This window comes from Manacus candei, unplaced genomic scaffold, assembly GCF_025592945.1.
Source record: "Manacus candei isolate 608988 ecotype Guabito, Panama unplaced genomic scaffold, ASM2559294v1 h1tg000079l, whole genome shotgun sequence".
Lineage (NCBI taxonomy): Eukaryota > Metazoa > Chordata > Aves > Passeriformes > Pipridae > Manacus > Manacus candei.
The window spans coordinates 567,649-580,135 of record NW_026138127.1 but is presented as its reverse complement, the minus strand read 5'-3'; the positions used below and the strand labels follow the sequence as shown (position 1 = coordinate 580,135).

The 12,487-nt window shown below is 39.4% G+C and overlaps 1 protein-coding gene across 5 annotated transcripts in view; it reads right to left on the bottom strand.

Moving 5' to 3' along the window:
* The window catches only part of MSH3 (mutS homolog 3), a 94,196-nt gene that overhangs the window by 32,605 nt on the left and 49,104 nt on the right, over window positions 1-12,487 (bottom strand). For all 5 annotated transcript variants that reach the window (XM_051810839.1, XM_051810841.1, XM_051810842.1 and 2 more), the window contains exons 13-14: window positions 10,228-10,360; window positions 2,146-2,333 (exon numbers count right to left, since the gene is read on the bottom strand). In XM_051810839.1, coding sequence (XP_051666799.1) covers window positions 2,146-2,333; window positions 10,228-10,360 — 321 coding nt within the window. The remainder of the gene's footprint in view (window positions 1-2,145; window positions 2,334-10,227; window positions 10,361-12,487) is intronic.

The following is a 12,487-nucleotide window of genomic DNA, read 5'->3' as shown; positions in this document are numbered from 1 at the left end:
ACAACATCTTTATTATGATTAAATGTGAAGCTTTAGATAATTTCTGCATAACATGCACACAGATTTTTAACATATTTAGAATCTGGCCAAATTTGGGCATATTTTAATGAGAATTGCAAAGAAACCCCCCCCCCCCCAGGGTCCTCATCAAAGCAGAATGCCATCAGGGCTTTCTCAGAGCAGCTCTGAGAAAACTCTTCCTTGTTTTCTCCAGAAAAGATTAACCTGAGCACTTTTAACTACATGCAAAACAATGCTCTTTTCTAGTTTCGACGTCAAAAAAAATGACAAAATTATTTTGGCTGCACTAACTCAGCTCAGGATTGACATCTGAAACAGGGAATGCCATTCAAATGGTTAAAATCTGGGACCTGAACTAGCTACTAAAAACATGGTTGTCAACAAAAATAACAAAAATTTAACTTACCCTATTAAGTATCAGGCAAAGAATAAAAAGCAGTGCAATCAACACTAAGTTAATTGGAATACAATTTTGTATTTTAGAGCAAACAAAACCTCTACCAATTAATTACATAATTACCCTGAAAACTAATATGTGGAGAGCAAGTAATTAGCCAACCGAAAGTATTAGAACATAGAAGTAATAAAAAAATCTAATATTCTACTTACTCTGCTACCCCTCTGACTGAGAATAAAACTACAACTGGAGCCAGTGACCAGGCAGGTAACACAAAGCTGTGCTTTGGCTTTGCATTACATTTCGTTGGCATTATGTAAGTGATAGTAAAGATGCCATTTTAAAATACAATACTAATTTTCAGAAACGATTTTGTGCTAATTAGACCTGTTTCCATGGGAATTCAAGGGGAAAAAAAAGATCACCAGTAGCCAGCAGCTGATTGTGAAGACTGTCGGTGCTATGTGATGCCAACAAAAAATTTTAAAGTTGACAGTTTAAAAACAGAAAAAACACAAACCCAAAATCTCCAACTCCCCATAAAAAAAGCCCTAGAGCAGAGGGACACTTTTGAAAACAGCTACAGGATTTTATCCACACCTCATAACAAAATTAACATGTGATGTAGTGTCTGCACAAGTGTGTGCGCTCACGCATGGATGTGAGTAGTATTCATGATTTTTATAAAAGAAATGTTTTGGAGTAAAAACAATACTGGCACATAAAGTTGAGATAAATAAAGGCTGAAAGATATGTTATTTTAGTCATCTTGAATCAATGCAAATATGTATTCTGCAGATCAATGATGATATCTTTCTACTTATACCATTTTTGTATACTATTGTACCCATGATCAATACAGTGACAGAAAAAAACCCACTGTATTTCGAATCTACAGTAAATGTGGTGTAATTTAGATACAGTCAGTTTTGTCATAAACCGCCACAACTATAACTGGACACCATACATCAGCAGAAATCTCATAATCCCACCTATGCAATGGGCAGAGTAAATCCTTCTGCCCTTCTCAATGCCTTAATTTATACACCTTGGATCTGTCTCTAATTCAGAAACAAATGCAGTTAAGTTCTAGGCTTCAGTTCTTAAATCTAATTTTAAATCCCAGTTTGGAAAAGAAAAAAAAATGTTTTATAAATAAGGTGGATGCCCCAATGTAATTATATATTGAACTGTATACCACATCTGTCATCAAAGGAACAGTATAATGCATATTAAGTCCATCTTCTTCCTCTACCTTTTATTTTTTTTGGACCAACAAAGGACACAATTAAGACAAAAAAGGCAGACAGCTTTAATGAATTGTCACAAAAATAGTAAAAGGCTTATTCCTGACAGCAGAGCACCCACTCTGCTAAAGGCCAAGTCTCCCTTCAAAAAAAGATGTGAAAACAATTTATTCTAATGCAAAACACATTTTCGCTGTAAATTCATTGTCCAAAATAGATGAAAAACTTTCAAAAAGTTATTTGGCCTGAGGCAAACACCCACTAGGCAAAATGCTTGCTCACCTAGTTTAACTTTAAAAAAAGAATATAAGCCATAGATAACAACAACTTATGTTTTAACTAAAAGCTATTGTACATAAATACAAAATAAAAAATTTAAAACAAACGTGTACTAAAACAAGATGCATAATTTGCATAACTGAATACACTTAATCAGAAAGCTTATGAGGCACAGAAGATTCATCTACTTTCTCTACTTACTTGGCTGCTTCTTCATTAAGGATCTTTAAATAATGTTTTACTGGAGAGAGAAGCTCTGGGACTTCCAACAGTGCATTTTTTAATAGCGGAGATCTCACATGGGAATGCAGCACTGGGACAAGAGCTTGGATTTCCAAGTGCAGGCGAGACAGGGTGCTGACAATCAGGAAGAACTCTTGTGTTGAGCACTGAGAAGGGAAGCGATAACTAAATAATTCCAATGTCCTGTATTTTCATTAAATCCTACAGGTTCTTTTGCTTTTTGAAAACGTGACAAAATACAATTAGATGTATGGACAGTAACATAACTGCACCATCTTGGCCCATTCATGAGGTTAATTAAGCATAGTTAAGCATACCCGTTTTCTCAACAATCATCATTAGGAATCAGCCAAGAGCTGATCTCCAGTGCTCCTGGTGCTGGAGGGAGATGTGCATACAAAAGCAGAAAAGGAGGCAATAATGCGCAAAAATAAAAAGAGCAGGTCGAGTAACTTTAGGAACACCACACCTTGTTCATATGTGCCTGTGAATCTGTGTTATCTGCACCCCCACGGTGCTTCTTGCAAGAGAAGGTTTGGAAAGACAGAGCGGGACACAGACAGGGAGAGTCTTGGGAAAAGAAAGGGAAAAAATAAAACCCAGAGAAAGAGAAAACCAGCAGACCCTGTTTAAACCACTAATATTACTTATGCTGTGGTTCAGGCACTTTGCTCTTGAATTCCAGATGCTCTTCAGTGTCAGCCTAGTTTGTTACCTTCAGCTCATTCTCAAGAAGGACTTTGCAGTTAACAACCCTGAGGAACCAATTCCCCTCCTGTCACACTCCCAATTCCACACTCAGCTGTGCCAGGTACCTGAGGTGCTTGTGCCCCACTTACAAATCAGTTAACACTGATTCTGAAATGGCCTGTGCAGCACTGAGTTTGCATTTGTGCTGCACCAGATCTCGCAGAAAGAATTGTAGAAAGAATCATATCCTGCTGAATACACCATCTAAGGAGTCTTTCTGCTGTGCCTTTTGCAATTGGACATGTCTATCTCATATTGGCCCCATAAGCCACCAGCGTGCCTGTAACAAATGTGGATAGAGCCTTCCCAAATCTTCGTTCGCGAAGCCTAGCCATGACATGACATGGCACCAGATCTACAAACCAAATGGAAACCTGGCAAACCTGGCTCTGTGGGACACTTAATGCTCTCGAACCTTGCTGAATTCAGTGACACTCCAAGACATTTCCATTTCAGAAGGTTTGAAAAAAGTTGTCCATAAATAATTATGCTGATACTTTTTCATATTTTACTGATCTGTACAAACATTCCTCCTTTAGTCTTCTGAAATTCTCCTATCAGTCAACTGACAACACTGAAAAAACCAGCTTAGTTTCCTCACCTGAGGATGCAAGGAAAGCAGTAGGATATATCCCCTTTGTATGCACATCCTGCTCTTCCTACATTTTTTTCTCTCCTACCCCAGCAGTCTAGAATTCAATTACTGGTCAGGATTTGGTGGTAATCAATACAACACTGATTACAGAACATGTAGGTTTCAGTGAATCACTATTTCACAGAACACACCTACATTTTCATTTTGCCATCCTTTCAGTTTCTCCCCAGAAGTAAATTTTTCTTTCTCTTTCCTTCCCACACCCATGTGCAAGAACTAAGACAATTCTCTCATCTATTACTCTATCGTTATTTCTCCCGAATAATGACTGTACCCAAACACAGAAGCAAGTATTAACAAAAATGCAATTTAACCATGGTACTTCATGACATTCAAGAAGACCACAGAGATTACATTCTGAATGTTTCTGGAATATCTAAGCTCACCTCTTTTACAGAACTACTGAGACAGGGACAGAAGAGACCCTTCAGGTGGTTTCCTTGAAACTGCTCCAATTTTTCTGTGTTAGTTTTCTTTTTGTCTGCCCTTATATTCCAAGAAACCATGTGCTTACCACTAATCCATAAAACAACAATTAGCATCATGTAAAAGTTTTATCAGACAGCCTAAATTTCCCTTCCATTAAATTAATCCAAATATCTCTAGTTTTAGTTTTTTGTATTACAGTAACTCAACTGCTTCTTTGCTGTTAACACCATTCAAATACCTCTAAGTCTTCTATTCTCCTTCAATCATCAACGTAATCAAAAAAATGGTCTTTCAATCTTTCTTCATAGGCCATCCGTTATTCAGTCTCATGAAAACTTTGGGTTTCCTCTGCACTTGCTGCAATTTATCATTGTCTTTCTGATAATCTGGGACTTATTTCTCCTACTTTGCAAAAGCTCTGACAACAAAATAAAACAAAATAATAAAGCAGTAAATCTGTATGAGAAATAAATAACCTGGTTTTATTATAAGCAAAATGAATTTAGTGAAAAGCAAGGGTTGGTGGGATTTATTTCTTCTCTTTCATTTAATTCCAAGAGTTTTAGGCACCTCGTGGAGACTGTAAGGTGAAAAGCCCCGTCTGGGCCTGACACCAAGGAAACATCGCGGTCGGAGTAGGGAAAAAATATATAAAAATAGAAAATATACCCTTTGTGTGCAGAGAGACCCCTCTGTACATAGGAGTACATCATCAATCAGTCAGGAGGGAGGGTAACACCCCCTCCTGAGTTCAAAAAATTACCTTTTAAGGTAAAATACCTTACACCTGCTGAATATTTAACAGCTTATGTAACCAAAAGGTACAAAAGGGCGCGTTTTTCAAACGGCGGGGTGCTTGGACCAGGTCACCAGTTTGTGCACCCAGTTCTTTGTTTTACTGTATTTGGCCGTCTTCTAAATTTTAATTAGAGATATTCCTCACATCTGTCAATGGCATTTGAGATCAAAGCACAGAGGAAAGGCCTGAAAGACTAAATAAATGACAAATTCAGGTTTGGACTCAAAGTCAAATACAGTATGACTGACAGCATCATCATCATCAACATTGATGCAGATAAGGGATAAAATTCTGCCAGACTTCCCTTGAATACAAAATGTACTCAGGGAGGTAAAGGCTGTTTCATGGAAGAGCAATGTCCAGAAAAGAATGAGGAAATATGGACAGTAAGAAATAAGAAAAAAGGGATTAAACAGGGCCTTTATTAATACATGATATATATAAGTGCAGGAAAGGGAAAAGTGTTTGAGAATATATGAGAACACCTGTCTAAGGAGTTTGGCAATAAGGGTGGTGAGGCTGATGAACATGAGCCTTCAGTAAGAGCAGAAAGCTGGATTTCAATTCAGCATCACCTGAAACAAACCCCAGAGCTACCATGAGATATGTCAAAAGATGCTTAAACATGCTAAAGTTTGTCACAGCAACTCTGATGGCCCACACATGGTAACAGTCACCTATGAGTTAAAACCTATTTGATTCTATGACTACGGTCAACAGCACCTTTGGGGAAAGGGAAATTCAGCTTTACTGCAAACAACCTTGTTAAACAGAGCATTCCCAAGAAAGGGGTGTGCATACCCCTTTTGTGCTTATTCAGAGAATTCCTGTTTCCCTGGCTCCAGGGGACTGCAGGACTTTGCATCTAAAATTTAATGCCTCCACTGCAGAAGTAATTTAGTGAACAAACAGAGAACTTGGAACAGATACATAAAAATAACTCTGAAAAGCTGGGTTCCATTACAGTAAGACTGATTCCATTTAAGTCCCAAGTAACCTTACAAAAGCATACAACTCTGTTACAAACTAGAAGCTTTTAAAATACAAGTAAAAATGGTTTACATAAAGCAGGATTAACAGTCTGGCATTCAGAGAAGATTCTCACAAGCTTATTCAATGCTATTTTTGAAGTGTAGTTTTGAGATGCCACCAATAATAGCTACAGCTTCTCTGGCACTAGAAAAATAACTTCAGAGTTGACATGGATGCCAAACAATAGTTTCAGCCAGCAGTTTACTGAAAATGGCCTGGCAGCCTCTGAGGATGCAGGAGAGATCACAGAGATCCAACACCCTCTCAACAACACCGACAGTAATTCTGCCCTGTTTGCATTAGTGAAAATGTTTCCAACAGACATCCAGGGCTGACAACCACTGACCACTCACTGCAAGTTAAAAGCATTTCAAACAAAAAAAAATATATGGGAGTTGATGCAGCACACATTTATTACTCTTTTCAAGCTGCAATAGACACCTTTATTAGTATAGAGAACATACTTTGGTTTGGGAAAAATGAGGTATTTAATTTTAAGGTTTTTAACTCCCCTTGTTATGACTTTATATTAATCAGCCTAACGTGGAACAATTTCCTCAAATCACATTTAGTATTGCAAACCTAAAAATATCTCTGATGCAGATTCTTTAGAAGTGCAGTATAGGCAAGATGTGCATGCTTTTATTACAGAAGAAAAAAAGCAAAAAATACCAGGTATGTGTTAGCCAATGTCTACAAAAGATGATGCTATGGGGCGAATTGATTTAAAGCATTCTATAAAAATAGTAACTAATATCTTGGACATATGTAACAGGTATTCATTTAATAAAAGAAAAATCAGAAACATAACATTTTCCTCTGAATCCTCTGAAAATCACACCCTCTTCAATGAAATATCAAATGTACCTTCCAGAGAGGGTTTTCAGCATCATTCTGCTGGACGAGCTTATGTGGAAGATTTTAACTCTTGGCACCCAGCTGAGCAACACCTTTGACCTCTGAGGAGTCTGACTGTGCCAGTGAAATAGTGAAATACTCACTGAAAAACTGGAAGGCAAAGTGTTGGCCCTGAGGAGGCTGTGGGCAGCCAAGCAGCAAATCCCCTTCTTGTAGCACCTGCCTGCTTTACTCTGCACAGGTGCCCTGAAGGGGCAGCAAAGCTTTGGTGACTCATTCAGAACTGAACAGGTTTTCCCAACTGCAGTGGCTTATAAGGAACTCTGAATGAGGGAGAGCCTGTGTCTGAAGTTAGAAGCAGAATAAACTGAAATGACGTTTCGCCACATGTGGTGGTAAGGTTTGATCACTCATCTCACTCCCTCAGTGAAACAGCTTCACTTTTATCTGTTCTGTAAATTTAATGACCAGTTGTTATGATGATTTCTGTCCACTTTGGTGACTGTGCTTTAGTCAAAAAGTAATGTTTATTGAGCAAAGGGTGAAAATACGATAAACATTTACAGATTGAGCCTGTATAAATATTTACTTTCTGAAACACACTGCATGAAATCAGCAAGAAACATCAGGTTGGCCATGTAGGACACATTTCTAAAAGTACTAATGGCTTGTTTACTCTGTACTAGTTTTAAACCCTGTTCAAATATCATCCGCTGACCCTCTTTTGCCATTCTGCACCTTCAAGGCAAGGCTGAACACTCATCACTCAACTGAGATAAAACAAGAGATCCTGCTATTCATATTTCCCACTGATCACAGAAAAAATGCACGTGGTGTAAATTTCCATCAATCTCTCTCTGGTTCTGGAGGGCACGGCTGAACCGGGTATGGAAAACACCATCTCAACAGGACCTAATTCTGCATCAGCTCCAGAACTATTTAGACAAAGCTCTTGAAAAGTCTCTGTCTCTCGGGTTTAGGTTTTGAAGTCAACTTCTGAGTGCTACCAAGAAGTCTTCAAATGTCTCCTCTCCAGTCACCCTTGTGTCCGCACAGAGAGCACTGAGGCCACTCTGCCTGGTGAGGTGTCAGGTGCTGGAGCTGCACTAACTGAGAACCACCAGCCCTTGGAAAGTAACTCCTCTCTCCATAGCAACAGCAATACTGCTAGTCTCCTCAACCATTCCCATAGTCTTCTTCAGGCTAGGGCAAGCTTACAACTGGAACTGTGACCCCCAAGGTACTACCTAATTCCCACAATAAAAATACTGTCTTAATTCCAGACTGTTTATACCTGGGGTAGATCAGCAATAGGTCTTGGTGGTGTGGGGTAATGCGAATTTGTGAAGGGCCAGGTTAACAACTGCCAGGTGGAATTATGGTACCAGATAAGACTTATTAAAAAAAAATTAGTCAGACCAGCAAAACAGACAATGATCTTATTTCCCAGATGAGTTCCCATAAGGATGCCTTGCCTTACAGACTATTGTCTTGCCGTAATTGTTTTCTGTCTTCTCTAGAGGTCACTGCACAAAGTACGTTCCACAATAAAAGTTCTTCAGTGACTGATCTGAATGTAAAAAACATTCCAAAAACTGTTCGGAATGACTGAGACAACCCAGCCATCTCTGTACACTCTGGACTCTCTTTGCAAAACAGCTCTTCAAATACTAATGTCACTGAAGTCTAAAGGGCCCGGAGGATGAAACACTTGCCACATTCACCTATTTTTCTTGCAGCTGACAGTGAATTAACAAGCACATTCCTTCAGTTAAGCCATCGGCGAGCTCCACTGGGAGTCTGGATCCCTTAATGGGGAAGAAATTGCAGGGTACTTGAGCATGTGGGAGATGGACATTTAGAATTAACAGAACTGGGAAGGCTCTTGTAGTGGGAACCGAAAAGGCAGCATTCACTGGGGGGAAAAAACCCACAAAAAATCCATGAAGACCAGTTATTCCATGTTCTTGAATGCTGCTGCTTTGCAGGGACCTTTCTTCAGGCTCCATATTCACGGTCTAGACTCCACAACCAGTTTCCCAGACTCGGCTTTTGATTCTTTACTCCAAACAGACCCTGTCTCTCACAGACACTGCCATCTCCTCAAAGTCCTAAGGATCTAAAGGGATTACTCAATGCTCCAGATCCTCACCACAGTGCTCTGCAATGGATGCCAACACAGCTTTTTACCAAGGGAAGATAATTCACCAAATGAAAAGTTTGTGCTTGGAGCTTTTCCCCTCTCATTTACCCTTTTTAAGGATTCTGCTGCAGCTTCTTTCCAACATCTGACTCACTAAATACCTATCTTCATGCTACAGTGGCTGTTATTACGACAAAATACATTGTCATATCATTTCAAAAATCACACGAAAGTCCAGAGGCTCTGAATGGCTACATCTAAACATCAGCTTTAAAGCTGAGAAAGGTAAGCAGTTCTACAGCAGGAAGGGACATCTGAAGACAAAAGTACATAAAAAAAAATAGAATGTAAAAAAAACCAAAAAGAAACACACCAAACCAAAAAAACTCCACATGGTAGCAGTAGAGCACTGCCAGGATGTTGTGAAATACAGATATATCTCTAGAAACAGTATTATGTATGAAACCTGAAATGAGTTTAACCATTAAAAAGTGAATTATCTAATTCCTGGGCAGTTGTTTGGAAAAAAAACCCAAACAATTTTATCATGTGAATATGGTTAATTTTAGAGGATGGGCAAATTGGTGTACACTCCCTCTTTTCACAACCTTCCTTATGGCTGGACCTCTGTATCCATTCATTGAAATACACAAGTCTTTCCACGTGCCAAACACTGCAACACAACAGGGCTTTAAAAAACTGGGTTTCAGATTTTCAGACAGAGGAAAACTTTGTGCTGTACCATCCAAAAAAATTACAGCCTGGCTCTTGTTCTACCTACCTATTCCTTTATCTAAAACAAACTGACAAAACCTCTAAATAGAACAGTGAAATAAATGAACATAAAGTACAGCACAGGTGCTATTAGCACATTAATCTGCTGCAGAATTGTCAGTGTCTCGTTACAAGTGATTCTTATTGAAATGTGGAAGTGAGATCCAAACTACAGAATTTATAAAAAGATTAACATTCATTTGAAAACAGCTAACTAGAGCCAAGTGGATTCACTTGCAAGTGTGATTTTAGATAAGCATACGGACACAATGCTTTGTTTTAAAGGGAAATAATAATTTATGGCACAAGGGCCTATTGCACCATCTCATCTCACTGAATCCAGCCACTAAATCTTAGCATTACCAATCCAGTGTATGTATTCTAGAACCCTACTCATACTTTCTTCTATCAGCACATCACTGATAAAAAAGTAAGATTCTACCAAATCTAATTTTTATAAACTTGCATCCCTTTATTATGTCAGCCTCAGTTTTGCTAAGAAGAAAACATTTTTAAACAAACATGCAAATGCAAAGGAAATACTCTAGGACAGAATTATGCTGTTTAGAAAATAATAACCCCTTGTAATTATGGTTATACCTTTTTGTGAAAAACACTGCAGAGGCCTCTCTCTAAATCTGGCAGCTTACAAAGAAGATTTTGAATCTGACCAAACACGTTGGATTCTGACAGCAGAATTTCAGACACAGCATCAAGCCGGGCATTTATTTCACTGTAAAAGAATAAGACAATAATTAACACTTGTGTTTCTCTAGTAGAAGGCATACATCTAGTGAACCTCTTCCTTCAGTTTGTTTTAGGGGAATTAAGGAATGCAGAAGATTTTGAGATTTTATTAAAAACACAAGTAAGATCCATTCTCCTCTCTTTGTGCTCAAAATAGCCAAATATACACTTCCGTGCCCAATTCTACATGTACTTCTGGTGGTAAATAATATGACTAACACTGAATCCTGAATATCCAACCTTAAATTTACAGACAGAGGATGGGCAGACAGAGTTTACATTTGAACTCTACACAGCATACTTTATTCCAACAGGTTGTACATACTGCTTCCCATTTTACCCCTCTACATTTGATCCAGATCACTGATTGGTAATTACATAGATCAAACCATGCTGGGCTTTTACTTTTTTTTTTTTTTGTTAAAACCTGTAACATTAATCTCTGTATTTCAGGACTGAAGTCAACTAATGAGAAAACATTTTCTGATGTGAAGAAACAATTCTGTGGTTCTTTGCACCTTCCTTTCAATCATATTCTTAAAGCCACTGTAAGAAAAGAGCTGTAAAAATGGACAACTACTGTCAAGTTTCACCCCAAATCTACATTTATTTCCAACATATGCATGGATGGGCTGTAGAGTGCAGAGATAAGGTAAACTCCATCTCTTCTTTTTGTGCAACCAAATTGCCTTATTGCTGCTTTCTAGGAAAAGACTGAGAGTAGGGGTAAATGGATGTATCCAAAACATGTGTGTTCATCCCCACCATGCAGTTTACAGAGAAATCAGTCTTTTGATACCAAAATACCAACACTTCATACACCAGCCAAGTGTGTGCAAAACCCCCCCACACCTGTTCTCCTGGACCAGTCAGATGCTCTGAGCTCAGCCAGCACAGAGGAATGGGAAGCAAGGATGCAATAAAAATATATGATTTTGGGGAAATTGCCTGCCTTGGCCATGGCTTTTATTGCAGAACTGATGTGCCACTTTCCACTGCTACCAAATGCTGCCCATGAGGAAATCAGTGAAATCAGGCACCTCCACAGGCTGCAGACATTACAACAGCCTGGCAGACAGAGGCCTCTGGCCCTGAAGACAGCTAAATCTAAGAGTTCTTGAACTTTTATTGTACTGTATGTGAAAGGGAGAACATCAGGAATGAGTGTGCACTCAGACAAACATAAATGTAACAGCGCCTGAGCACCGGGGTTCTTCCAGTGACAACACTGCTTTATACCAAAGCAGCCAAATCATCCCCTCCTCTGCCACAAATGACACACCTTCATCCCAAGAGTTGCCCTGCTGTACAACACCAGGATTTGCACTGTCCTACCATCCACCTGGACCACAGGTAGATGGACCTTCCAGTGCCTCTGTGTGAACTGAGGACAGCCTCTGGTGCCTAGACCCTGGACACCTTGGGAACTCACTGTTATCTCTGAACTGCACAGCGGACTCCTTGATAGCACCAGAGCACCAAAAATACTCCACTATCCTAAAAGACTGCTTTTTCCCCCCAACCCTGAGGGAAACAGAAGAGTCAGACCTCACAGGCTGTGCCTGGCAGCCCTGCTGCAGGTCACAAGAATACCTGCTCCACTCCTCCAGCAGTGCCAAACGCACTCAGCCAAACATTTATCCTGTTCCTCTGGGCAGCCAGGAGACCTAGAAGCAGCAGCAACAGCAAAGGACAGAGCTAAGCCTTAAATCTGATCCCAGAGCCACGATCACGGATCTGGTGTGCGCTGACAGAGTCACAGTTATGCAACCAAACAACCAAACATCAGGCTCTTGGCACCCACACAGGGCATGCCAGGCAGAGATTTAAGCCTTGTGCATCAGTTAGTGAGATGCTCTCAGCAACAGCTGGATAATGGAGAGAGAATGGAGAAGTGTCAGTATCAATGACAGAGTAATAAAACACCCTGAGTGCACAGTTCTAAAGCCAGCAAACAGTTACACTGATACCTAAAAGGTCAGCGTCACCAGTCACAATTACATTTTCATGGAAAATTATTAAAGTTTGCTGTACTTGAGATCATGGAACACTCCTGTGCATGAAGGAGTACTGAACTGTTAAATTATAAGCACATGTACCTTAAAGAAGATAA